Source organism: Podarcis gaigeae, assembly GCF_964106915.1.
Source record: "Podarcis gaigeae genome assembly, chromosome: 1".
NCBI lineage: Eukaryota > Metazoa > Chordata > Lepidosauria > Squamata > Lacertidae > Podarcis > Podarcis gaigeae.
The window spans coordinates 44,762,289-44,790,003 of NC_139678.1; the positions used below are offsets into that span (position 1 = coordinate 44,762,289).

Here is a 27,715-nt window from a genome sequence, read left to right on the forward strand (position 1 = left end):
ATCTGCACGTTGGTCATTATAAAATTAAGACCTGGCTGTAGAGCAAAGACACTTTACCATGTGCTCAAAACTAGGCCAGATACAATCAACCTGTAAAGTTGTGGTTCAGTGCACTTCTACTTATAGGATTTGGTGCTCATGGAAAGACTAACAATTTGACCAAAGGAATACTTGAGTGTCTAGTCAGCGAAGAGCATTATTGGAGTGTGACTAGTCATTGTGATGTTGGGAAGCTCAGTTGCTTTTCACAACTTACCAGGTTCTTTGTATTTTCTGAAAGTATCATTTGTCAGTGGGAAAAAGAGCACAATAGGAGCTGCTGCGTTATCTGTATCTTCAAACCAATAGCACTCCTTCAGGTTCTTCTTGTCTTCCTCACTGAGCTCCATGTTGGGAAATGGGATTCCGAGCTTAGCAATATAAGTGGAAAACTGGTCTAAATTCTAGGTGAGAAATCACAAAGAAATGGGCTGTGAAAATCAAATACAACACAAAACTAATGCTGCACCAACAAAGTCTGTTTCAGCCTAGAGTGGCATCTAAGTAACTCGCTCCATCTGTATAAGGGTTTCCACTTATGTAATGGCATTTTCTCTCCTCTTCTTTCCACGTGTGCTCCGGAGAGCTGGCGGAAACCTCCAAACATGTGGGGAGGTGGGAGAGATTTCAATTGAGAAAGCAGAAAGCATTGTGCTGCAAGAACATTGTTGTATATCTTTGTTCAAATCCTGCATGACTTATGTAGGATTTGAAAGATGGCCAGTCCACAGTGTGCGCCTGTTGCATTTTAATCTTTGCATAGGAGCTTATAGAAGAAAGACAGGAACAATTAAAAGATCTCACCAAGGTCTGTGAGCCCCCAGTGTAATTTAAATGCAGTATAAGATCCACTTTTCTCTCAGGTCTCAGAAGGGGTGGGTAGCTGGTATTGATGAAAAATCCAGTATCCACCAGAGACAGAGCATGCTCTGCTGTTTCCATTAGCTGGTTAGGGTAATCATCCACCACAGTATCTGAAAAGCAAATTTGCAGGTCAACTTTGTGCAAAAACAACAAAAGCTCCCAAGGCAAAAAATAAATGAATGTCCTCTAATTTCATCCAAACTTTGTGTATTAGTGCTTTTTAATTACCATTTTAACCTCTGCTGCTCCCCAGTGGGATTTTTTTAGGGGGAGGGAGAGCTGTTAAATAGTATTGTGAATGTTACTTTATTGTCCTTAGTTATTTCGGAGGGGTTTTTTGAAGGAAACATGAGGAATTTCCTTTTTAAAAATATGCAAACCTGCTGAAATGTGGCGTACTGAAAAGGCTGGGAAATGAGAAACCAAATTGGGGAGATTCTCCCATTCCCAGCAAACACTGCTATTCACCCCTGAAAATGTTGGAAGAAGTTATACAGGACACAAAGAGTGAGAAATGTATGTAACTGAAAATGTGAACTTTTTTCTAGGGTTAACTATGAAATGTAAGGCAATTTAATTAAGACAAAACTAGATTACTCGTTTTCCTGAGTCAAATGTTCTTGTATATTGAGTGACAACTGAGAAGCCAACAAGATATCACCACAAATGTAGGTTTATTACTGTGCCTTTCCACGCAGAAAAGTGCTCATTCTTCAAGTATTCCTCATGAAACTGGAAGCCTTTCAGGAAATTGGGATATTCTGCTATTGTTGGGCGCCCTGTTAAGACATCTCGGAGAGCATAAGAAAGCTGGCCCTGGGGGGTGATTTTGTGGGTTTCCAGATCTCGTGGTCCTGAGGGTGAAAGAGAAGCATCTGCAAAAGACATAAGGGATGTTTAATGCCCCTTGATAACAATGACATTTTGCTCACAGAGGCTTGAGGAAGATCAATAACATAGTGAAAAAGCACCTCTTTTGTCTGCAGAAGGTCACAGGTTCAGCCCTTTCAGTAAAAGGATTTAAGGATATCTTGCCCAAGATTTCAAAAGACCACTGCCAGTCCAAACAGAAAAGAAAAACTAGGCTCGATGGACCAATGGTCAGAAGCGATAAAGTGCTAGGAATAAAACCTAAGATAGTTTTGGACCGCAAGTACTGCCACAAATAATATTCTGTGGTGGCAACACTTCTGGAATAGCTATCACTTTGTGGTGTGCCATGCTCCAACACTGTTTTGTTTCATTTCAGACAAGGATACACCTCTTTGTCTAGGCTCTTGAGGATCAAGAATTGCTATATTTTGCCTCACATTGATTAAACATTTTTTTGGTGATTTTTCTGTGAGTCTTACTAATGTTGCTGATGATTAATTAATTATACACTGCTAATGATGCTTTCATTGTTGAGGTATGTACCACCATGAAGTGAAGGGTGGATTAAAATACCTCCAATTAATAAATAAAGCATCTTAAATACACATATTCATGAGCTGTTGTTGCACATAGCCTGAATATGCCGGAAAGGTAAAAACCCTCCATAGACTAGGTTTTAAGTAGATTTGGTCTCTCACACTAGTTGTCAAGGGAACTGGGAGAATTTGGGCCTGGTTTTTTCTCTGGATCAGTGTCTTCTCCTGTGTCTGATCACTTTCTTGGGTGGGCATTTTTTGTTTTAATAGAATCAAACAATAATGTTTCCTGTCTCCTTTTACTGGAACAAGTAATTAGTCTACGCAAATCTATTATCAAACAGGAGTGTGTCAACAATCATTTTACACAACAGAAAATTCTAAAAGAAGCAAGGATGTCACATTACCAATGTCTTCTACTTTGTCTTTTGTCCACCTGCTCCAAAAGTCTTCAGAGTTATGAGCCAAATTCCAGAAATACATGAAATCCATGGAAAATATGCTGCTCCACATCCCTGTGAAATGGAAGAGATTTCAAAATACTAAACAGGTGAAGCTTTGGAAGGAAACAGGTATTTTGCCTTACACTGGAGCTCACTAATTGTATAAAGGCACCCTGAGTTGTGAAATATGGTTTCAGCCTGAAAAACTGTTTTGTAATTCTCTTTGGGAAATGGATTCCTGCAAGGGCTATGGATCTCAGCCCTGTAGTGTGGATGTAATGGGGCCATTGCTAGAAAATGTTCATATGGTTATTGTTCCTCATCCTTCCAAAACATCATCTTGTTCATGTGTATATCTATTTTGAGAAGGGAGGGGGGGACAATGACCAGGGAACAATACCCAAAGCCGGGGTAGGCAACGTGATATTATCTAGGTGTTGTTGGGCTACCACCCCATGGGGACCCAACAACATCTAGAGGGCACCTTGTTGGTTACCCATGCATCTGGGCAGTAGCAGCATATTTACTCCATATATTCTCTCAGAAAACAAACACACATGCCCAAATGCTCACTAAGAAAGCTTAGTGGATTCTAAATTGAGCTAAGGAAATTGTGTTAGTTTCTAATTGTGCAGCAGAGAGAATTGCAACACATGATGAGCTCCACCTGCTAACATGTCTTTGTGCCCTCAATTATTTAATGTATAGTTCTGACCTCCTTTGCTTCTGATCACCCTAGTCAAGATTCACATACCACTGGTTTGGAATACACTATTGATCATCACTGGCCCTTGCTTTTCTTCAAAAAACCAAGTAACACTGAAGTGGGATAGAAATAATAAACCAAACTAAACCTGAAACTAGGGAGAAATGTTTGCTTTCCAGAATAACTCACAATAATCTGAACAATTATCAGTGTAAACCTTCACACTGCATTTAAATGTGTTGTGTAAAATATTACTGCATTGTGTTGCCTACATAACTCAGTGCATCAACTTTCCCTGAAGTAGCTTTGCCAGTGAAGCCAAAACAAAAAACAAAACTGATTTAGACATTTGGGAACTACAATAAGAAATGATTGGGTGCTAGGTCAAGTGAATTGATCCTAGCTCTACTTTGCCTAAACTACTATTTTCTTTCTAATTGATCCTCCCCCGCCCTCAGCACCTTGCATGAAGCAGATTCGACTTTCTGGAAGCTTCTTCATCAGTCGTCCCATGAAGTACTCACTACCAAAATCTTCTGAATGGGTGTAGGCTCCATATTTGATGTTCCCCACTTCATAAGGTGTGAACTCCAGCCACTCTGTGAAAACAACAAAATGGAGTTCGATTTCCCCTACTGATGTGGGGAAAGAGACTTGCACAGTCAAATCGTTTTACTCACTAGCAGCAGCAACAAGTGATGCCCAAGAATTCTCTAAAAGCAAAGTTTTATTTCTTGCCGAAGCAGGAAAGGTTACAGCAAGCAATTTGGAAAGTGTTAAGAGGATAGAACTCCAATCTCTGTTTACACACAATTATGGTTAGAGTACGGTCACTCTAACCACAAAGGCAGGTGTTTCCATACTTGAGCTGGCTAGGCATTTTTCCTGGGCTGCCACTGCCTTCCCTGAGCTTCTGAGGTTGGTAGAACAACAAAGAGGACCCCTCATTGATTTATAATAGCAACATTACCTTTGTAATCTTGAGCACTGTACTGGTCTTTAAGATTGACAGTCAAATAAATGGGCAAGGGATTCTGACCCTCATTCACAGCCATTCGCTGACCTGAGATTGTACTATTGTCTTTCTGCAAATGAGAGAGAAGAACAATGGTGATCAAAATTATAGATTCATTAGTTTAAAACTGAGCTGGAATCTCAGATCTGAATACGTGTCTGCATGCATGCTCCCAGATTTTTATATTGTTATATTATATTTGTTTGAAACAATTCCGTACTGGCTTCCATGTCAAGTCTCAAGGCAGCGTCCAATATTAAAATACATATCAAAACACTGAAATGCAGCTGAAAACTAGGGCAACATTAAAAGCATAAATGTGTTCTACACAGGAGTATGAAATACAGTGCCCTCTATGAAACACAGTGCCCTGTGGTCCTCAGGAAACACCTGATGAGCCCCTCACTGTGAGTTTGGGTGCTCTTGTCATCATTGGATCCTGTCCCATCAAGAACATTTCCCGTGGTGTAGTGGCTCTGCCTGCACCTCTTAATACTCTCACTCCACCACTGGGGTTAATAGCCCCCAGACCTCCCCCTATTATTCTCTTTGCCTTCCTCCTCTGTTGAAAGGCTTCTCCTTTCTGTTCCTTCCCTTTCTCTTCTCTCCTACTGTCACCTGTGTTTCCCTCATCCAGGTCTCTGCCATTTGCCTCCCCCACTCAGGCTTTTTTTTTTTTTGTTCTTAAGTCTCTCATTCTCTGTCCACTTTCTTTGTTACCCTGAACTCCCAATCGCCCTACTCAGGACTTCCTCATGACATACACACAGCTGCTGCTTTATTCTCCAGCTGAGCATGAACTCAAACCAATGGCTTCAACTTACAAGAAAGGAGATCCTGACTAAACACAGTGGAACAGACTCCCTTAGGAGTTTGTAGACTCTCCTTCACTGAATAATTTTAAGCAGAGGTGGTATGGCCGTCTGTCATGGATGCCTTAGTTGTGATTCCTGCATTGCAGGGGGTTGGACTAGATAACCCTTGGGGTTCTCTCCAACTCTACAATTCTATGATTCTACGCCTTGAGGTTTCTTCAGCTCCATTGTCCTGGTTCCCAATCTCCAGCACATCAGACTCACCTTCCAGGAGGAACAGAACACAGACTGTCACTGTCTCCCAACACAGGGTTTGACTTGATAGAATCCTCTAAATATCAGTTTATGGATGTGCATATACCTGATGCTTGGATGACAAGGCCTATGCTGTCACTTGGGGTGCAGATGGATAAGATTTGGCAGAGGGGGTGCAGAATCAACAAGGTACGTAGGCTGTGATGTGGGAGGAGTTCTGTTCTAAGAACATTAGAAAAGCCCAGCTCTATAATCCCAATTCTCCATGAATTTTTCTAAACCCCTTTTAAAGCCATCTCGGCTTGTGGCAATCACCACATATTAAATAGGGTTGCCATATCTCAAAAAGTGAAAATCCGGACACAAACGTTATTGAGCAATTTTTGCAATCCATCCAAAGAAGTTTTTTTTTTAAGGAAATTTGTATGGGCTGCCATTTTTGGCAGACGAATCCTGGCTATGTCTGGCAAATTCCGAACATATGGCAGCCCTATCTTAAAGTAGCTGAATTTCATACCTTATTTATACACTGTGTGAAAGCATACTTTCCTTTCAAACCACTGTATTTCAAGCAACTTGGCCCTATGTGTATAAACCTCCATTTTCCCTTGATTAACCGCCATGTTTCAAAATGGAGGGGAGGTGGAGAATACAACAATTACCTCATCATGTAACATGGATTCAATGACAAGCCCCCAGAGGTCTATGAATGAAGTGTTGTGTCCTTCTTCGCTTCTTTGTTTCAGTTCATTATAATAATACTTCAGTTTATCCATGGAAAAGGAGTTAAGCTTGGACTTAGTCACTTGCTTCCGGGCTTTGAGAATGGCTTCCTCCAGGTATTTCTGGGACCAATCAGCATCTTCATACAAATTTCCCATAGTCCTGAGTTTTGAAAGATACTATCAGACTGATATGCAACTAATAGCATAGAAACCTCAAGTTCAGAGAGAGACAAACTCTAGCTTTTTATAAGAGCTGAAAGCCAAATAATGTTTTTTTTTTAAAAAAATCATTTCAAATGTGCTTTTAGTTTATTACTCTATAAATTAAATCTGCATAGATCTGCATATGAATAAAAACAATTTTTCAGAAACAATAAGTGTACTTAGATCAAAAGTGGGTAATCTTTTTCAATGCTTGAACGCCACAAACCTCCATGAGCCATCTCCCAGGGACTAGGTGCCAGCAATGGGCATGGGCAGAGGTAAAAGTGGGAGGATCAATGGTTATAGCTCTTACCTTTGTCCAGTAGGCTACACTTCAGGCACAAAAACGTCAGAGATTTCTACACACACACACACAAACACACACACCTTCATCCTGGCAGGCAAAAGGCTTAGATGACTCACACATGTATTATTTTTTTTTAGATCAGGCACACATGTATTATTTAACATTATTTTATTAATTTAGTTCATGAGTCACCTATTTTATTTTATTTTTTGGCTAAGCAACATACACAGTGAAACAATGACTTTAAAAAAAATACAGCAATTCAATCATACTACCCTAAATCAATGAACCAATCCAGTAATAGTACAACAATACGTTTTTATTGATGTTGATTTATTTAGAATAATTTAAAAACTGCTTAATAAAAAGCCCCTCTAACAATATAAAACAATAATCAATAAACTACAGATAAAAGCAGCAAATATTAAAAACAAGTATCCATAACTAAATTATGTGTCCAGATAAGTGCTGAAACTCATTAGAGACAGGTAAATCAAATCCAGCAATCCAAACAACAACAACTCAGCCCAACTATTGCAGACCCTCCAAGTGTCCCTATTTTCCAGGGACATCCCTGATTTAGAGAAGCCATCCCAGTTTCTGATTTGATCCCAGAATGTCCCACTTTTCCTTAGGACATCCCTATTTTCTTTGGACAAATGTTGGAGGGTATTGAGTTATCTGACCCCCCAAGGCGTCTGAAGGCAATTCTGTATATGGATGTTTTTTTTAATGTTTAATGTTTTATTATGTTTTTATATATGTTGGAAGCTGCTCAGAGTAGCTGGGACAACCCAGTAAGATGTGTGGGGTATAAATAGTAAAATTATCATCACAGAATGGGACGTCCCTATTTTCATCCGAGAAATATTGGAGGTTATGCTATTGTCATCATTCTGCAGATGCAGATTATTGGTGTTCAAAGATACTAGAGATATTAAAAGGGCTAAGGAAAGAGAGAGAAAAACTTTGCCTGGCATCAAAAAGATATAAAGTAGGCACCAGCTAAGCCTCTCAGGGTAGGGTATTCGATAGATGGAGGGTCACTGCCGGACAGACTCTCGTAGTGCAAGGGGCTTTTCTCCTCCTCTTCTAAGCTGTGTGATAATGGCCTATTTAGAGATGGTGCCTGCCATCTGCAGTTTTTATGAGCACTTACTTAAAAAATCCTAATCAGCTGCATTTTTGTGAATTAAAAAGTTTCAAGCCGAATGATCTAGCTGATTAATGAAAAGACGGCTTATCATATCAGCAGCAGCAGCAACTGCAAACTGGCACAGCTGCAAGGAAGCCAGGGGTTGACCACCGGTTGTGTTATTCAGCCTCAGCTGGTCACAGGGTCTTCTGACACTTCCCACCAGAATTTCAAATGCAAAATGGCTGACCATTGCCAATCTAGGTGGTGCGGTTGTGGAGATGGACCTGAGGGAGCCTATCTCCACTCAGGTCTGCCTCCACACGTTGTATTCTGGCTGCGCCAGGAGTGGGCAGAGCAGTCAGCAATGGATATTCCATCTGCCCACCTGGGATATCTTGGCCCTACAGAAAGGTAAGCTAACAGAGCACATGTTTGACCTTGTTGTGGAATTAATCAGATGCTATATTTAGGACCAGGGAGGAATTTGCCTGTCTGAAGATTTTGCCTGTCTCATAGCACCTGTCACAACCTTCTGGCAGAAAAGCCATTGGGTTGGATCCTTAGTCTAAACTGGAACTAATGTTTATGGTACTCTGGTAAAGAAGTATTTGGGGAAAGTTTTGTCCAAAGGCCCAGACAGGGGCTAATAGGCCAAAAGGCTTCCCACGTGGTGGCCTGGCAGTTCGCCCCATTTGATCTGCATTATGGGACGGTTGCTTTAACCTAGGATTGACCCTAAAGGAGCAATGAGCCAGCAATCAGGATAGACTGATTCAGGATACATATCCAATGCTTATACCAAAGCCTGCTTATCTCTGTATTCAATAAAGTTGGGGCCATTTCAGTCCCAAGCTGTTGCCATGTCATTATTGGCTCTTATGCCCCCTGCCCCCAGTGAATCTGGGTTCGCTGCGCCTGCAAAGCCTTATAGCCCTATATTTTTCGTAAAGTGCAAGGTAACTATCAGTCATAACACAGTTATTTAAAAGGGAATTTTCTCCTGTGACCTAGGTAGTACTGGTAGCATGGAAAGTTTATGCGTTGTCTTGAATACTGGACAACCACATAAAACAGCAAACTGAATTAGGCATACAAAATGTAGTAAGTTTGAAGAAAAGCCCTCCTTACCATGTTGTGCCAGACAAGCCTGTGAGATACGTAATGCAGTCTAAGAAATTCAGTTTCTGCAGACCCAGAAGGCTTCCATACATTGCTGCAAATGACCTGGTCCCACCACCTGTTGTCATGATTGCCACCACAGGCAACTGTTTAACACACAGAAGCAGAGAATGAACAGTAAGCTGCTGGACCTTATTCCAAAAGTACCATGTTTGTGAAAGAAAAGAGCAGATGATCTGCAACATCGGTATTGTCATGTGCACTTAGCATTGACAGAGTTTTATAGACATTACCTAACACATTAAGCAGAATATTAGCAGTCCGGAATATTAAGTGCATTGAGTAAGGTGAAGCAAACAGCATATTTTTTCCCTCTTGTTCTTCCACTGCCCGTACAGGATACAACTGCATCAGAAGAAGCTTTGGGTGGAACTGGGCATCTTTGCATCAATGTGTGTTCCACCCTATGAACCACAAGCCTTGATAAACCATTATAATTAAATATGTGGCATGTGATCCTTTTAAGAGAAATGGCTATGACCCAGGAGGCCAGCTTCTGGAGAGCTGACTCAGAGGTGTGGCACGGCTAGAGAAGTTAGTTTCTGATCTGTGCAGGCTCCTAGGCAACATCAGGAATAAAGTTTAATTGACCATTAACTCAGCTTATAGTGTCTTCATTCTTAAACAGCAGAAGGCAGTAGGAATGGACTAATCTATCCACTCTACTTTTCTCATTTTGTCCAATCTCAAATGCAACCCCCCCCCCCTGAATTTTCCCTCCATTCCTAGGTTGAAGCCTGCCCCAAGATATCTAGCACTAGTTCATGAATGATGGAGCTAGCTGGCTACTCTAACCTTCTTGGGGAAAGAGGGAAATGAGAAGATCCCGTGTCACCTACCTCATCATCCTGCAGCTTTTCCTTTAATTGGAGAATCTTCTTCACAGCTGTAGCAACATATTTCCTTCTCTTGGTAAGGAAATTTTGTTCTTCTGCACACAAGTCATAGGCCAGACGCACATCTAAATCCTTTGACCTGCAATACATTGCTTTGGCATTGCTTCCAAAATCGCAATTCAGATGATTTGCATAGTTGACCTAGTTGAATAACATGAGCAGTAGTGGACCTTGGAGTATCAACTTTCAGTGGCAGCCCTGTGTGACACCAAAATTTCGCTCACACACCTCTCTCCTTCCATTCTACATCATAGTGGTGGCATCTCCAAGGCGCCCTCAATGCTCCGCGCCCAATGCAACCAAACTGGACCAAACTGGTCGCATTCCCCTAAATCCATGAGGATGCCACCTCCAACAAGAATGTCACTATGGCTCTTGCCAAGGGTACAACAATGATGAGACTGCAGGTAAAATGGAGCAGCCAGTTGTGTGATACAAAAGGGGGAAAGGTTCCCCCCACTTCTGTGCCTGCACCAAAATCATCTATACTATATTTTCCTAATCTGACTTTTGCACCTATAGTGCAGTTTATGGTACATCAGCAGCGGCGGTCTTAGTGGCCCTGAGCACTGAAACAATTTTGGTGCCCTCCATATGCAATTCAAAATCCAAGCAATACCAAAACAAAAAACACAATTAAATTTTTCAAAATGACACGTAACTTACATGTAAGGCCCTCGTGCCTCCGTCCCAAAGCCAGGTGCCTCCTTGCCCACCTTTCAGAAGGCAGCATGAGGAAGGGGTGGGATTTTGGCATTACACAGGGTGCCACAGTGCCCAGGCCCACCACAGCTTTCTTATGTTACCAAAACATTCCTGAAACATACCGTTTCTGCTCAGTCACAGTTATGACTCCCCTTGCCCTGTTAATTTCATCTGTGTTTAAGCATTATAATGTTGCCTTTTTATAGATCGGAGCAAGAGAAACTCACTCTAGATTCAGAAAGGGCAACCGAGTGTGTGAATTAGTTCCTGAATACATAAAAACACTTCTGAGATTCAAAATCATAGTTTGCTGAGAAACAAAGAAACAAAACTGCATGAGCTTAGATGAAATGGGCAAAGAAAAACAATGTTTTACCAGTCTTTTGCCTTCACATGCAGATCAAACGTTGTGTCCTGAAAATCAAGAGAATGGGTAAAACCTCAGGCATATCATAAACTATTCTGCCCTTTTAAGAGCACAGCATGACAAACAAAGCAGTCCGGTTGTGGATCAGCTGGACTGCTATTGCAAATCCAGGCGTTTGTGCTGAGATAGATAAAACAACAACCAAGATTATGTTGGATCAATCCATCACCCTCTGTTGGATGATTAAGAAGGATTGGGTTGGGCATCATTTTCACTGTGTGTGTGCTAGCACATCTAAATCCTTTGACCTGCAATACATTGCTTTAGCATCACTTCCAAAACACAGCAGGGGGATAGCTCAGAGCCCGTTTAAGCCAGCTGTACGCAGCTTCTCTGAAGGAATAACCCAAACATCATGAACCTTCTGCTTGTTTCGGTTACTGCTTCAGAGAAGCTGAGTACAGCTGGCTTAACCTTGTTGGTAATTGGTACTATTTACTTAATACCCAGGGACGCGGGTGGCACTGTGGTCTAAACCACAGAACCTAGGGCTTGCCGATCAGAAGGTCAGCAGTTCGAATCCCTGCGACGGGGTGAGCTCCCATTGCTCAGTCCCAGCTCCTGCTAACCTAGCAGTTCGAAAGCACATCAAAGTACAAGTAGATAAATAGGTACCGTTCTGGCAGGAAGGTAAACGGCGTTTCCATGCGCTGCTCTGGTTCACCAGAAGTGGCTTAGTCATGTTGGCCACATGACAGGAAGCTGTACGCCGGGCTCCCTCGGCCAATAAAGCGAGATGAGAGCTGCAACCCCAGAGTCGTCCACAACTGGACCTAGTGGTCAGGGGTCTCTTTACCTTTTACTTAATACCTACCGGCTTAACAGATTAGCAACTGAATTACCGTATTTTTCGCACCATAGGACGCACTTTTTCCCCTTCAAAAATGAAGGGGGAATGTGTGTGCGTCCTATGGAGCGAAGACAGCATAGCCCTGCGACCCTCTGCTGGCTGGAGAGGTGACGCGCGGCTATGGCAGGAGCCTCTTTAGCCCCGCGCGCCATCTCTCCAGCCGGGAGAGCGCGCGGGGCTAAAGAAGCCCCCCCCCCACTCTCTCCCAGCGGGAGAGGTGACACGCAGCTATTGTAGCAGCCTCTATAGCCGCGCGCCACCTCTCCAGCCGGGAGAGCACGCACGGGGCTCCCCCCGCGACCCTCTCCTGGCTGGAGAGGTGACACGCAGCTATGGCAGGAGCCTCTATAGCCAGGCACCACCTCTCCAGCCGGGAGAGCGCACGTGGGGGAACAGCGACCCTCTCCCGGCTGGAGAGGTGGCGTGCGGCTATAGAGGCTCCTCTCTCACCTGGAGAGGTGACATGCGGCTATGGCAGGAGCCTCTATAGCCGCGCGCCTTTCCGCTGCTCCCCGACCTGCTTTTTGGGGCTGGGGGTGGGCTTCCCCCCGCCAGCCCCAAAGAGCAGGTCGAAAGGAACCTGAAGCCTGGAGAGTGAGAGGGGTCGGTGCGCACCGACCCCTCTCGCTCTCCAGACTTCCAAGGTAGCTGCCTGAAGGCGTCTGAACGCACCTTAAACGGCACCTTGTTTTAGGAAAACAAGAGGGGGGAAATTCTCCCCCTCTCTGCGCAGCGCCTCCTGCCACTTCGCTGAAGGGGCACTGGGCAGAGAGGGAGAGATTTTTTTTTCTTGTTCTCCCCCCTCTAAAACAAGGTGCGTCCTATTGTCCGGTGCGTCCTATGGTGCGAAAAATACGGTACATGTTCTTTGGGCCTCACTTGCCACAAATTTATCCATCTTTCTGATAGGAAAAAGCAGAGTGATGCTCCTGAATTGGGCAAAAGTGGTTTATTTTCTGGATAAATATTAGGAACAGAGGAAGTTGCCTCACACTGAAGCAGATCACCGATCCATCTTGCTTACAGTGCAGTTATACGCATGTTTATGCAGACGTTCTATTGAGTTAAAAGAGGCTTTGCAAACTGAGCTATAGCGTTCCCACACTCACTGACAATTATTTAAATTCAATATTTTCATAAAGATAAAGCACTTACCTTTCTTAATGTTATTGTCTTTTCTATGGGAAGCTCATCCAAAGGTAAAACCACAGAGATATTACTTTCTGAGTTTCCTTTAAATGAAGCCAGCTAAAAATACACCAACAAAAATTAAAAGAAGGTATAGAAATTTAACACAAAATTTCTACATTACCGCAAGGTACAGTAACATTGACATATTTATCACAAGCTGATGTGCACCACTTCTGAAAGCTAAATGAAATTTGTGAATCCAGCCCTTGTTTTTCTTTCTCAAACCTCTAAATCCAGCTGTATACATTAAATACAATATACACAGATTTTTAAAATAGAGCTTTTCCACGTTTGAGATAAAAGAATTTGGTGACGAATCTCCCCCACCCACCTTTATTTGTTTCAGTCAAACCACTTTATTTATTTATTTATTTATTTATTTATTTATTTATTTATACATACATACCCTGCACATCTGGCTGGGTTTGCCCAGCCACTCTGGGCGGCTTCCAACAAAATATTAAAATACAGTAGTCCATCAAACATTAAAAGCTTCCCTAAACAGGGCTGCCTTCAGATGTCTTCTAAAAGTCTGGTAGTTGTTGTTCTCTTTGACATCTGGTGGGAGGGTGTTCCACAGGCTGGGTGCCACTACAAAGAAGGCCCTCTGCCTGGTTCCCTGTAACCTGGCTTCTCACAGTGAGGGAACTGCCAGAAGGCCCTCGGAGCTGGACCTCAGTGTCCGGGCAGAACAATGGAGGTGGAGACGTTCCTTCAGGTATACTGGACCGAGGCTGTTTAGGGCTTTAAAGGTCAGCACCAACACTTTGAATTGGGCTCAGAAACGTACTGGGAGCCAATGTAGGTATTTCAAGACCGGTGTTATGTGGTCCCGGCGGCCACCCCCAGTCACCAGTCTAGCTGCTGCATTCTGAATTAATTGTAGTTTCCAGGTCACCTTCAAAGGCAGCCCCACATAGAGCGCATTGCAGTAGTCCAAGCGGGAGATAACCAGAGCATGCACCACTCTGGCAAGACAGTCCACGGGCAGGTAGGGTCTCAGCCTGTGTACCAGATGGAGCTGGTGAACAGCTGCCCTGGCCTCCATGGACTAATAATTATGCATTATTATCAAAGGAAACATACCTTTGACCACTGCATCTTTTTAGGTAGTATGATCTCCAAATTTGACTGATGATTCTTGATACAGTGGAACTGAATGACAGTTCTGTTACTAAGTCTGGTGTCAGGTGCCAGTGGAATCTTCTGTGTTTCCTCATAGGAACCCTTTATTGTTAATGTCAGATCACCTTCTAAACAGAAAAAAGTGAAACACAAATAGTTCATTTGCTTCAAAAAAGGTTTTGTCCAAAAATCAATCTTGTCTATGATCCAGTTATTCAGAATCCTGGAAATTAAGAGGAGACCCATGCACAGCAGGTAAAATGGGGTGTTGAAAATGGCAACTCGTGATAATTCACATTTGAGAAGAATTCTCTAGCCAATTCCTACAGCTCTCCTCCAATTCACTCGGACTGGTGACAGTGGCAATAAAGGCAGGAATGGTGGCAGTGGGTGAGAAATCTGGAGGCCTTGAGACACCACCTCTCTGGCACTTTGAACATTAGCATCCAAGATGTGAGGTATCCTAATGTTTCAGGTACAAAAAGGGAATGATGCCTCTCAGACTCTAGATTTCCTTCTCTGACACACACCCCCCAGGTGACACTGAGGACTTACAGGGGGCAGAAGCTTGTGGGAAAGCATTCAGGAACCCCATTGCATTCCTGAATATGTTACCAGGAGTGTGTGGGGCTTCAACATTCAGAATTCAGCTTAAAGAAAGTAAAACAGAAGCTCTTTTAGGAGGGAAATAGCTCAGTTAACCTAGTCAAATCCTAAATCAAGCCCTAAAAGATTTACCCATCACTAGTCCCCAGTGGTGCAGTGGGTCAGTGTGTCTAACAGTTAATCAAAAGTTTGGTGGTTTGAGCCCCCACCCCTGTGGAGGGAGGCCTGTGGACAGAATTCCTGCATTGCAGAGGGCTGGACTAGATGAGCCTTAGGGTCCCTTCCAACCTACAATTCTATTATTCAGTGTGGTGTTTGCCTCCTAGGATGGGTCATAAAGAAAGGGTTAAAAGGGGTGTGATGTGATTGGCCAGTGAGAATGCAAGGGGGGAGTAAAGGTTAGAGTGAGAAGTTTTGAAAGTCAGTTGAGGTTTGGGGAGTTGGAGAAAGAAGAGGAAGGAATAGGCAGTGGGTTGGATAGAGTTGGATTGTGAGAGAGTGAGAGGAATTGTTAGGTTGAGTTAGATAGATAGTTGGAATAATCAGTTTGGAGTTGTTAGGCACTAAGATTAAGAAACTGACAAGAAATATTAATTGAAACCATACTTGTTCCTGCATTTAAAAATAAACTTGATTATTTGTTAATGTTAACAACTGTCTGGACTCCGTGTGTCCCCGTGAGAAGCGGGGTGGCGGCAGCGAAGAAAGCAATCACAGTGGTGGCAGAGGGTCAATAGACCGTCAAACATCTTGGGGCCCTGTGTGATCACCACATTCAGTAATTCTATACTCACTATATTTTATTCCCATCACCTTTAACTGTGCATTAGTCTTTACAAATTTCAGAAATCCAAGCTCAAAAAAATGGCATATAACCAACAAAGCAGTGTTGATCTACAACCAAGGGAATATCATTCAGAGCAGCAATATTCAGCAGGCAATTCAGAGGGAGGGGGTTTCAGAAGCAGCCCAGGGATAAGGTAAGATGTTGATGGGCACATGGCACATCTAGACTGCCGTTTCCTCTGCTCAGTCTGGAGCTAGAACACACAGTCAGGTGTAAAAAAAACTGTGGAAGGATGTGAAACAACTATAACTTGTGTGAACGGCAAGCATCAATCCTCCTACTACAACTCCTAATGTTTTAATTTGTTACCCATCTTTCGCCCTAACATCTCAGGGCAAGTCACAACAATTAAAGCACAAAGATAAAAACAGTTTTAAAAGAACTTAAAAATCACAAAGAGATGGGCCAAAAAATTTACATCTCAGGTATCCAAGCCAGGATAAAGAGAAGCATCTTCAGCTAAAAGCTGCATAATGAAGGTGGCAAACACACCTCTGTGCAAAGGGTGTCCTAGAACTTAGGGACTGCCATAGCGAAGGCCCTCTCCTGGGCCATCACCACCCCAGCTTGCTGAGGGCAAGGGAACCACCAAGAGAGCCCCCTCTACCGATCTTAACACCCAAGGGGACCTTGTTTGGAAGGAGAAGGCCTTTCAGGCATTTGAGGCCTATTTAGGGCTCTAAACATGTGAGCACCTTGAACTGGGAATGGAAATGAACTGGCAACCAATGCAGCTGTTGCATATGAGGGGTTATGTGAGATCTCAACAGAGCTCCAGCCAGTTACCAGAGCATGGAGTACGTGGCCAAATCATCTCTGTCCCAAAGAGGTAGTAGTAGGTGACTCTTTTGGACAGAGATGATTTGGCCGCTGTATTCCATGCTCTGGAAAAAGACACTCCTAGCTACTGAGGTCACCTGAGCCTCCAGTGACTGATTTATCCAGGAGCACCCCAAATCTGTGGACCTGCTCCTTCCAGCGAAGTGCAACCCCAAGCAAAAGAGGTCGTCTCCGCATTTCTCAGATGTGAGAACTCAGGACATATAACACCTCTGTCTTCTCAGGATTCAGCTTCCGTTTATTGACCTACAACCAACCCATCACTACCTCCAAGCCCTGGTCTAACACCTCAAGCTCCTCTCCCAATTCAGATGGAATAGGGAGACAGAGCTGGGTGTCATCTGTACATTGATGGCACTTGACTCAAACTCTTTTGATAGCAACTCGCAGCAGCTTCATATTGATATTAAATGCCATGGGGAACAAGATGGACCCTACAGAACACCACAAGGCAACTCCCATGGTGCCAAACAGTAGCCTCCCATAAATTATTTCTGGAGGTACTTCTGCTATATGGACTACATGTTCCTGTACATTCTGCATTCACCACCAATAAGAAGAATGGGATGAGCAAGGAACCAGTACATGAAGCAAAGGATGTGTGTGGAATGTAAATGCCGGATATTCATTTGGAAGATATTCATTACCCTTCAAAACTGCCATGCGGACACATCACTAAACTGGATAAATCCCAAATACTGAGTCATAAAGACATTGTGAAATGGGTTAGTGCTATTTGGGACTGTCCACTCAAAGTAGTTGAGTTTATTGAACAGTGCCACAAAAACACAACCTTCAAAGTGGCGTCAGTTGCAAATGTTTTTACTCAGGTAGGGACACCTAACCACAAAATAAATGAACACATTATCATGTGTGAAAGGCATGAGCTTTATCCCTTGAAACCCGAAACAAGTAAAGGGTCAAGAAAATGTAATAGATGTGATTATTATATATCTTCCAGTGTTTGTAAGATGTTGATTTAAAGCAACAAATACATAACGAGTTAAAGATGCAATGACCTCACCTCTGTATTGTTCCTTCAGCTTCTCAATATCGACTGTAACTTCCAAACATGAAACTTCTCGTGACTGCAGGAACAATGGGGAAATAAAGAGCAAAATGATCAATGGAACCAAATAATTGCAAACCTGCAGCATGAGATCTGACTCGTTATTCCAAAATAGTATACAAAATCCAGCATTCTGTCCCAACCTCCTTGGTCCCTCCAAGCTCCCAGTCTTGCTGTCTTCCCAACCTTCATTCTACTCTGCCCTTCCTTCCTATGACACACATCCCTATTCCAAACCTTTTTATTGACAACTCAACTCTTCACCTTCTTTGTTTCTCTCTCCTTCAATCTGCCAAGTAGAGGTACATCTGGCTCGATAAGGAGGGAAACACAGAAAACCCACCTAAACCATCCATTGTGGGGACTGGACATGCCAAGGACTGAACCTGAGGCTTTCTGCATGCAGAGCATGTGATGTATTAATGTGCTACAGTCCCTCTCTGGGACAATGGCTACTCCATAGCTGGAGGGAGAGCTCTGGACCATTACATTGTCACCCAACTGGTTGGTCATATCCAGACAGCTCTCTGATGACTGTTATTAGGCCTGCTTGATTAATGTTAACAAATTACCCTACTTTCCGTGTAACCATAAATGCCCAAAGAGGGTGTGATCCAGGTGGTTAAATGGCCTACATAGTTCTCATCGGGCTAGTGATTTCTAATCAACAACAAGAAGAAAAACATATGTAATTGCAAACCTCTGCAAAAAAGAAAAAAATATTTTAAGGGCTGATACATTCAAGTTGTGGGGTAGGAGATAGGGTTCAAGTGAATAACAACAACAACAAAACCACTGGAAGGAATAGCAACTTGGTTGAAACCATTTTAACAAACAGATGTCATCTGCATTAGCTGAGTTGAAATAGGCAGAAGGAAGCAACTTAATCCCTCAGTACAGAAGCAGCACAGAGTGTTCCTTGCTTACTGCAAGACAATACAGGTGAAGGTTTGCACACAGTAGCCATTTCATAGAAAAGGACTCTGAAAATGAATAATTACCACCAAAGTTCCATTTGTAATGATGTTTTCAGGATCATCTGGGCTGAAAAACAAAATGGCAGATGGAAATATTACGGTCCATTAATATTTTCTATGGGAGCTTTAAGGCACAAAATACATTGTATTTAGTTAGGTATTATACCTTAATACCTTACTACCTATACCCTTCTCGTTGCATAGGTTTTATAGCCAACAGGCTCTTTTGACAGATGGGGAACTGAGATGTAAAGATATATCCATTATGAACAGAAGTAAATGCTGTTGGAAAAGACATTTAACTTCTAGAGCAGGGGTGGAGAACCTAGAGTCCTCCGGTTGTAGCTGAACTGCAGCTCCCATCATCCTGATCAATTGCCATGCTGGGTGGGCCTGATGGGAGTTGGAGTCCAACAACATTTGGAGAGTCACAGCTTCCCACGCCTCTTCTAGAGCTCTGGATGTTAAGCTACAGAACGAGGAGATGCGCTGCTGGTCCTCCTATAGTTCTTCCACTAGCCTCATATATGTTGTCATAGATTAGTGCCTCAATGGACCCCAGAATCAGATTCACTTCAGTGTAGTAGACTTCTGAAGCAAGTCATTCCATGTGAATCCACACTGCATCATGTGATTGGAGCTCCATGTTCCCTTGCATTATGGACGAAAAAATTTCCAAGGCATTTGGTGGGTGGGTGGAGTGGCAGGTCTCCTGACCCATTAGGACATAATGCCCTAATAATCAAAATGACCCCTAGCCTCCACCTTCAGCTGGGAGGAGGGGTGGATTCTTGCTACAGCCACTACCTGAAAGCCTTTCTTTCAGTGCCACTTAGCTCTCAGCCCCCGGATCCCCAAAGGTGCTGTCCTTCCTCCCACCCACAGCACAAATGGAGCTTAGAAACTCTCTTGATGTCAGTGTTCAATTGCTCTGCTGATCTTATATCCAGTCATTCCATCTCTGACACTGGCAGTCCCAACTGGCAGGGCCGTCTTTAGCAGATGCAGCGCCGGGGTGCAAATATGTGCCCAGAGCCCCCAACTTACCACGGATAGTGTTGGGGTGGCCGTAGCTGCACACTACCAACCATCGGGGGGCGCAACTCTCTCCCATGCCGCTGCGGGAGAGCAATCCCCGCAGAGGCTTGGGAGGGAAGCTGCGCACTCACTAGCCATGTGGTTGGTGGGGCACAGCTTCTATCCTAAGCCTCTGCGGGGATCGCTCTCCTCCCGAGGAGGCCTGGGAGGGAAGCTGCATGGCCGCCAGCCTTACGATTGGCGGGGCACAGCTGGCGTGCGTGCAGGGAAAGGGGAGGCCGCCAGCAAAGCCGCGCAGCTCTCCCACTTGCTGGGGTGCCCCTGAGAGGCCAGTGTCCTGGCGCTACATGCCACTAAGCCCTATGGAAAAGACGGCTCTGCCAACTGGCTCCTTTGGTGCTCTGTGGTTTATACTATCTTGCCTTCTAATTAATACAAAGCTGCCATGAGCTGCTCCTGATTGTGAGCCCTACCGTCCAGCATGAGGAGGTTTCACGAGTTGTAGGGAAGGAGAAAATGTCCCTTTCTCTTTCCCACCTCCTAAAAGGACTCCACTTCTGTGGACCCCGAGGATTGCTACAAGCAATTCTTAGGTGGCAGGGAGATCAGTGCCAGTCCAAGACAGTTTGCTGCCTGAAGCAGAAGACAAGATGGCACATTCCTACACGCATGCAGTTCCACAAAGAGAAGTGACTGGACTGGCAGCAGACCCTTACTTCAAGAGGAATGCCCCCAGCATTTGTCACCTTAAGCAATTGCCTCACTCTGCCTAATAGTAAGGCTAGCGAATCAGAAGAATCTACTTGCAACAGCCACTAGCCACAGCAATACAACGGACTGAAGACAGAGGTAAAAACTTAATACAAAATACATTCTGGAGGTTTACATCTATAATCAAATAATAGATCTTATTCTAATCGCCCCTGCTAAAAAAGATTTCCATTTTTGCTGTCACCTGGTTATCTTGATCTGCTAGAAGGAAGGACACAGTAGCAATGGTTGAGTAGCAGAGGAGTATGTACTACAATAGAAACATCAGCAGCTTTCTTACACCCAGTGAGACCACTACTCCAGCTTACTCAGTATTATCAAAAGTGACTGGCTACAACTCTCCGGGGAAGGGTCTCTCCCACACTTAACTGGAAGTGTCAGGGATTTAACCTTGGGCCTACTGCATGCTCTGAGTTACAGGTCTTTGTTGTGGATCCCTATTTGTAGCAACTGAAGACTTTCCAAGAATTTTTGCTTCAGGGCCTGCTAGTAAGCCAAGTCCTAACATTGCAATGTTGGCAGGTCTGTTTATTGGATTTATTTATTTTTTATTTTTTGGGCTTTTTAGTAGTCAAATGTCATTTTAGATAGCATGTGGAGTTTCATATGCAGCCATGAATCAACTGTCTTCAGCCAAAGGAAGCAAAAGCAGCCGGTGGAGTATTTCAAACAAAGAATATTGAGGTTCATAATGTGTTCTGGCAAAATGAAATTTACACCCTTCATTACACCCCAATACTTCCAAAGTAGTGTGTAAAAGAATAGAGGAGAGGGAGAGTCCCTTGAAAGAACATCATAACGTAACCTAGGACTCAGCTAGATTGGTAAAGAAAAAGTGATTTATATGCATTGAATATGCGATATAATGTACCACCAGATGGCATTATGGAGTCCCGTTTTTCTCTATCTGGTTGCCCTGTTTAAATTTACAGCATTTAACCGAAACACTTCTTTGGTGTGTCTAGATCCAGCCCAGTGTTAATGTTATATAGTAGCAAATTTAGCTTCTGCTAAAATTTTAAAAAAGGAGGGGGCACGGGTGGCGCTGTGGGTTAAACCACAGAGCCTAGGACTTGCTGATCAGAAGGTTGGCAGTTCGAATCCGTGCAACGGGGTGAGCTCCCGTTGCTCGGTCCCTGCTCCTGCCAACCTAGCAGTTTGAAAGCACGTCAAAGTGCAAGTAGATAAATAGGTACCGCTCTGGCGGGAAGGTAAACGGCGTTTCCATGCGCTGCTCTGATTCGCCAGAAGCGGCTTAGTCAAACTGTACACCGGCTCCCTCAGCCAATAAAGCGAGATGATCACCGCAACCCCAGAGCCGGTCATGACTGGACCTAATGGTCAGGGGTCCCTTTACCTTTACCTTTAAAACTAAAAAAAAAGGAGAAACTAATGTTGAGTGTGAATGTGTGCAACAGAAGAAAAGATGGAATCAAACTCTGATAATACATCTAAAATGTAAGAAGTACTGTATATGTTCTGTTAAATGATAAAAGGGAACAATGATAAAAGTTAAAGTTTAAAGTTAAAGTTTAAAGTTAAATGATAAAAGGGAACAATGGTGGCACATCATGCGTATGGTGTGTGAAATCTCCTAGCACCATTATCAGCAGCAATTGCACAAAAAATCCCCAAATGCTCCAGGCAAATTTATAGTGGGCCTTACTGAACACTTCTTTCTTTCATGGCTCGCCAAATGCCAGGATTATTCATTAATCTCTGACTAAAACAATCCCATAAGGATTCAACTCAGTCAATAGCTCCAATGGCACAGATATGAAACATTTCTACCAAAATGAAATGAATACATAAGTTGGTGTGAAGTTTGGTCTAAAGGGCTGTCTTTTCTCCCGAAAAACACTTGGATGGGTTCACAAAATAATTCACCTTTTTTTTTCTTTTTTTTAAATATTTTTATTAAAGTTTCAACAAAATTTTATCGTAACAACACAAAACAACACAATAACAGACAGGACACAATATAAAACGTACAAAAACAGAAAAAGGTATATAAGTTCAAATCTTAATTTCTTGTAGCTTACTTTCCCGACTTCCTCACACCTCCCCTTTCCATATTCCAGTTTCTAATTTGTTTTCAGCAAATCCTTCCACTATTTTGATTAATTTTAATATTGCTTATTTTCTTTTAAATTAACCATTCCGCTACTGACCACTTATCTTCTAATCCCCCATCATTTTAACGTTGGTTAATATTGCTATATTTCTTTACTTATAGCTCATCAAACATCTTTACTACAAACTTCAACTATGTCACTAATGCCGCACTATCTTTATATCGTGCATCACTTTAACATTCAAATAATTTGCAATGTTTTTGCAGATAGTCTTTAAATTTCTTCCAATCTTCTTCCGTTTGTTCTTCTTCCGTATCTCGGATTCTGCCAGTCATTTCTGCCAATTCCATGTAGTCGATCAATTGCATCTGCCATTCTTCCAGGGTGGGCAAATCTTGTGTCTTCCAGTACTTTGCGATGAGTATTCTTGCTGCTGTTGTTGCATACATAAAGAAAGTTCGGTCCTTCTTTAACACCCTCTGGCCGACAATGCCCAAGAGAAAGGCCTCTGGTTTCTTAAGGAAGGTATACTTAAATACCTTTTTCAGTTCATTATAGATCATTTCCCAGAAAGCCTTAACCTTTGGGCACGTCCACCAGAGGTGAAAGAATGTTCCCTCAGTTTCCTTACATTTCCAACATTTATTGTCAGGCAAATGGTATATTTTTGCAAGCTTCACTGGTGTCATGTACAGTGGTGCCCCGCAAGACGAATGCCTCGCTAAACGAAAAACCCGCAAGACGAAAGGGTTTTCCGATTTTTTAGCAGCTTCGCAAGACGAATTTCCCTATGGGCTTGCTTCGCAAGACGAAAGCCCATAGGGAAATCTCCGGGGACAGTGGGGAAGCGCAGCGCGCCTTCTCCTCTGTTCCCGGACCTGTCCTAAGGCTTGCGGTGGGAGGTCCGGGAACAGAGGGGAAGGCGCGAAGGGCTTCTCCTCTGTTCCCGGGGCTTGCGGTGGGAGGAGGGTTTTTCCTCCCCACCGCCAACATTCAGAACAGCATTCTGAATGTTGGCGGTGGGGAGGAAAGCCCTCCTCCCACTGCAAGCCTTCAGGACAGTTCCGGGAACAGAGGGGAAGGTGCGCAGCGCTTCTCCTCTGTTCCCGGGGCTTGCGGTGGGAGGAGGGTTTTTCCTCCCCACCGCCAACATTCAGAACAGCATTCTGAATGTTGGCGGTGGGGAGGAAAGCCCTCCTCCCACCGCAAGCCTTCAGGACAGGTCCGGGAACAGAGGGGAAGGTGCGCAACCTGCTGCCCCGCGCGAGGGGCGCTCTTGAGCAGAGCGCCCCTCGCGCGGGGCCGACATTCGCCGCTTGGAGAGCCCTGCGGGGAAGTCCTGCAGGGTTCCCCAAGCTGCGAATGTCTGCGCCGCGCGAGGGGCGCTCTGCTTAAGAGCGCCCCTCGCGCAGGGCAGCAGGCTGCTATTCGCAGCTTGGAGAGCCCTGCGGGGAAGTCCTGCAGGGCTTCCCAATCTGCGAATGTCTGCCCCTTGCGCGGGGCAGCAGGCTGCTATCCGCAGCTTGGAGAGCCCTCTGGACCTCTTCTGAAGGCGGGTGGGGGGCAAAAGTCTTTGTCCCCCCTGCCTGCCTTCCCGGGGGATTTTAAAATGCTGGCGGGCGGCAGCGCTGCCGCCCGCCAGCATTTTAAGATCGCCCCGGACAGCGGAGAAGTCCTCCGCTGTCCCGGGGTTTTTAAAATGCTGGCGGGCGGCAGCGAAGGCTTCGCTGCCGCCCGCCAGCATTTTAAAATCGCCCCAGGACAGCGGAGAAGTCTCCGCTGTCCCGGGAAGGGGGGGGGAAGCAAAGACTTTCGCCCCCCCCCCCGTCGGCCTTCAGAAGAGGTCGGGGGACAGACTGTCCCCAAACCTGGTCTGAAGGCGGTTTCCATAGGAACGCATTGATTGATTTTCAATGCATTCCTATGGGAAACCGTGCTTCGCAAGACGAAAAACTCGCAAGACGAAAAGACTTGCGGAACGAATTAATTTCGTCTTGCGAGGCACCACTGTACCACCTATAAATCATTTTCATAATATTTTCTTTCAAGGCATTACATGCCGTGAATTTCACACCAGTGGTCCATAACCGTTCCCAGTCAGCAAACATAATGTTATAACCGATGTCTTGTGCCCACTTAATCATAGCTGATTTGACCGTTTCATCCTGAGTATTCCACTTTAACAGCAAGTTGTACATTCTTGAAAGTACCTTGGTCTTAGGTTCTAACAATTCCGTTTCTAATTTCGATTTTTCCATCTGGAAACCTATTTTTTTATCCATATTAAAAACCTCTCTAATTTGGTAATAGTGTAGCCAATCTCGCACTTTAGCTTTTAATTTCTCAAAACTCTGCAATCTCCATGTGTCTCCATTTTGTTCTAGTATCTCCCAATATTTCGGCCATTTGGCCTCCATATTGAGTCTTTTCAGAGCCTTAGCTTCCATAGGTGACAACCACCTTGGGGTCTTATTTTCCAACAAATCTTTGTATCTTGTCCAGACATTAAAAACTGCTTTCCTGACAATATGGTTCTTGAATGCTTTATCACAAAATAATTCACCTTCATCTCGCTGTGAGAATGTAAATATTGTAGGGGACAAACCAGTGCAGTGTAGTGGCCAAAGAACAGGACAAAGACTAGGAAAATTCAGGTTTAGATCTCTTGGGTCAGTTATGCTCTCCCAGCATAACCTACCACACAGGGGTGTTGTTAAGATTCAATAGGGTGGAGCATGAAGAAACTTGTTAGCCATTCCGAACTCCTTAGAGGGAGGGTGATTTAAAAATGCAATAAAATAAATTATAAAAACAGTGCCAGCACTAAAACAAATATTTAAAAAACATAGACGAATACTTTACTAAAAAGAAAAAAGCATACAAGTTTGATTTTTCTTCATAGTCAATGTTTTAATATATATCTTATACATTTTATACATTTATTTACATTTTTCTTTAGCTTTTTTCTTTGTGGTTTTCACGTAAGCTTCTTGCTGTTCCAGGAATACATAATTGTGCTCAGTTTCAAATCTGTTGGAAAGAGAGAAAAGTTAAATTAACCACCCATAGGCAGCATGTCCACAAAGATCAATGTTTAGGAATCAAACTCCCTCCTATGAGCCCAGATCCATGAGTAGGGCTTTCATGGTTTCCTCATCCATCTCCACAGCAAGAAGACGCCACAGAAGGGCTGGTGGGAACCACAATATTCACATAATACAAGGTGGGAAGTTTGTCTTCCATGCCTTGTTACATACTCTTTAACCTTCTTCTCTCAGTCAAATGCCCCAAAGTGGGGAAAGGATGCCTTCTGCTATAGACATGCCCTATAAATTACATTTAGGAATGTGAACCGCTATTTGCTTCCTCGAGAACTACAAAAAGTTTATTAACCTCGAATCCTGTGCTCCGTTAGAAGCCAGGAGGCCTAGGGATATCGATACTGCGAATCCACCGGATCCAGCGTGTTCCCGTCGCTATAAGGCCTCCTTCATTACCATGACCATGAGGAACAGGAGGAGGAGCAGTAGTACGTGCAGCAGCAGCAACTCGGGGCTGTCTTTGGACCCTATAAACAAACATGAAGAAAAAATGTTGTCACTTGTGAAACACGACAAAGCAATACAGGAAAACAAAAACACACCAATGGAGTAACTTAAGAAGAGGAAGAACTTACCTCCTCAGTCCCTGCCTACTGGGGCATCAGTTGCCTCCTTTAGGCAAATCTGGCCTCCATGTGGAGACTCAGTGGAGGATGGCAAAAGCATTCCATGACTCACCCCTGTGTAAAAAGGTAAAGGACCCCTGGACGGTTAAGTCCAGTCAAAGGCGACCTTGGGGTTGTGGCGCTCATCTCGCTTTCAGGCCGAGGGAGCCGACGTTTGTCCACAGACAGCTTTCCGGGTCATGTCGCCAGCATGACTAAGCCACTTCTGGCGCAACAGAACACCGTGACGGAAGCCAGAGTGCACAGAAACACCGTTTACCTTCCCACCACAGTGGTACCTATTTATCTGTTTGCACTGGTGTGCCTTCAAACTGCTAGGTTGGCAGGAGCTGGGACAGAGCAACGGGAGCTCATTGTGTTGCGCGGATTCGAACCGCCGATGTTCTGATCGGCAAACTCAAGAGGCTCTGTGGTTTAGACCACAGCGCCACCCCCTGTGTACAGCTGCTCCAAGTGGTCAGAGGAATCATGGCATCTGGCTCAAGCATGAAGTTCATACATACCTGCTTCATAACATGATGCTCCCCAGCTTGAAGCACTCAGCTTGTCAACTGAGCACTTTGTCCCCCAAAGTTCTTCTCTGGCTCAGTAAACTTCTGGAGAAGTGTGCCACAACAATAACTACTCAACAGAGATATCAGGAGTCTGAGATGTCACTGAACATGCTCACAATAGAAACCCAAGTGCCTTGGGCCTTGTGGTTTCCAGGGCTCCTGGACATGCCTACTGAATCCCTGCTGCTGCCATTTCAGTGTCCCAGGCATCAGAAAGGAATGGCCATTGCTCCCATTGCAGCAAGGTCGGTGAAGGTAAAGGGGCAGAATTCAGGAATTTACAGGTGTGGGGAAAGGAGATGGGAGGAGGAAATGGCATTTTGACCCATTCACACTCCCCATGATGTTATCAGAACTGCAGCACAACTTCCACATATTGGTACTGAGCCCAGAAAAATGAGATGTGTTGAAATATACAAATTGAGCTGAAGAGAGTTCACCCATCACTAATTTTGTTCATGGACCACGTAACACCCAAAGCAAATACTGATGTCTCGTAATAACAGAAAGAAGCGCAATGCTGTAATGTACACAAACACACCGACAACTGTTGTTAAATTCAAAATTTCACCATTTTTTGGTGCCAGCAATTCTGCCCAGGCATTTCATGTTGACCTGCGATTTTAGTAGGTGTCAATGTTTTTAAATGACTCGTTTTATTTGTTATATTTTATTTTTGTGTATCTTTTTTTTAATGTTTGTTTCTTATTGGTACTGTCTTGTAAAGCACTTAGAGGAATTTTGTTCGAGTAAGTGGTATACGTATTTTGTTAAGTAAAATAAAAAAATAATGCTAACTATTGAATCAATCGATTTTGTTATGGTTGTGATGGCATATAATACCAAATGTAAAGGTAATTTCCAATGCCAGGTATGTAGTGATGGGAGAGTGGAGAGAGAGAGAGAGAGAGAGAGAGA

At 43.8% G+C, this 27,715-nt stretch overlaps 1 protein-coding gene across 1 annotated transcript in view; it reads right to left on the reverse strand.

The window, feature by feature from the left end:
* LOC310848161 (cytosolic phospholipase A2 epsilon-like) overlaps positions 1 to 27,715 on the reverse strand; it is a 52,361-nt gene that overhangs the window by 1,887 nt on the left and 22,759 nt on the right. Inside the window, exons 7-20 of the mRNA XM_083746824.1 lie at positions 18,657 to 18,699; positions 17,611 to 17,674; positions 14,255 to 14,421; positions 13,133 to 13,225; positions 11,077 to 11,114; positions 9,939 to 10,074; positions 9,049 to 9,185; positions 6,209 to 6,431; positions 4,432 to 4,546; positions 3,923 to 4,060; positions 2,720 to 2,827; positions 1,590 to 1,778; positions 844 to 1,013; positions 257 to 443 (exon numbers count right to left, since the gene is read on the reverse strand). Coding sequence (XP_083602950.1) covers positions 257 to 443; positions 844 to 1,013; positions 1,590 to 1,778; positions 2,720 to 2,827; positions 3,923 to 4,060; positions 4,432 to 4,546; positions 6,209 to 6,431; positions 9,049 to 9,185; positions 9,939 to 10,074; positions 11,077 to 11,114; positions 13,133 to 13,225; positions 14,255 to 14,421; positions 17,611 to 17,674; positions 18,657 to 18,699 — 1,808 coding nt within the window. The remainder of the gene's footprint in view (positions 1 to 256; positions 444 to 843; positions 1,014 to 1,589; positions 1,779 to 2,719; positions 2,828 to 3,922; positions 4,061 to 4,431; positions 4,547 to 6,208; positions 6,432 to 9,048; positions 9,186 to 9,938; positions 10,075 to 11,076; positions 11,115 to 13,132; positions 13,226 to 14,254; positions 14,422 to 17,610; positions 17,675 to 18,656; positions 18,700 to 27,715) is intronic.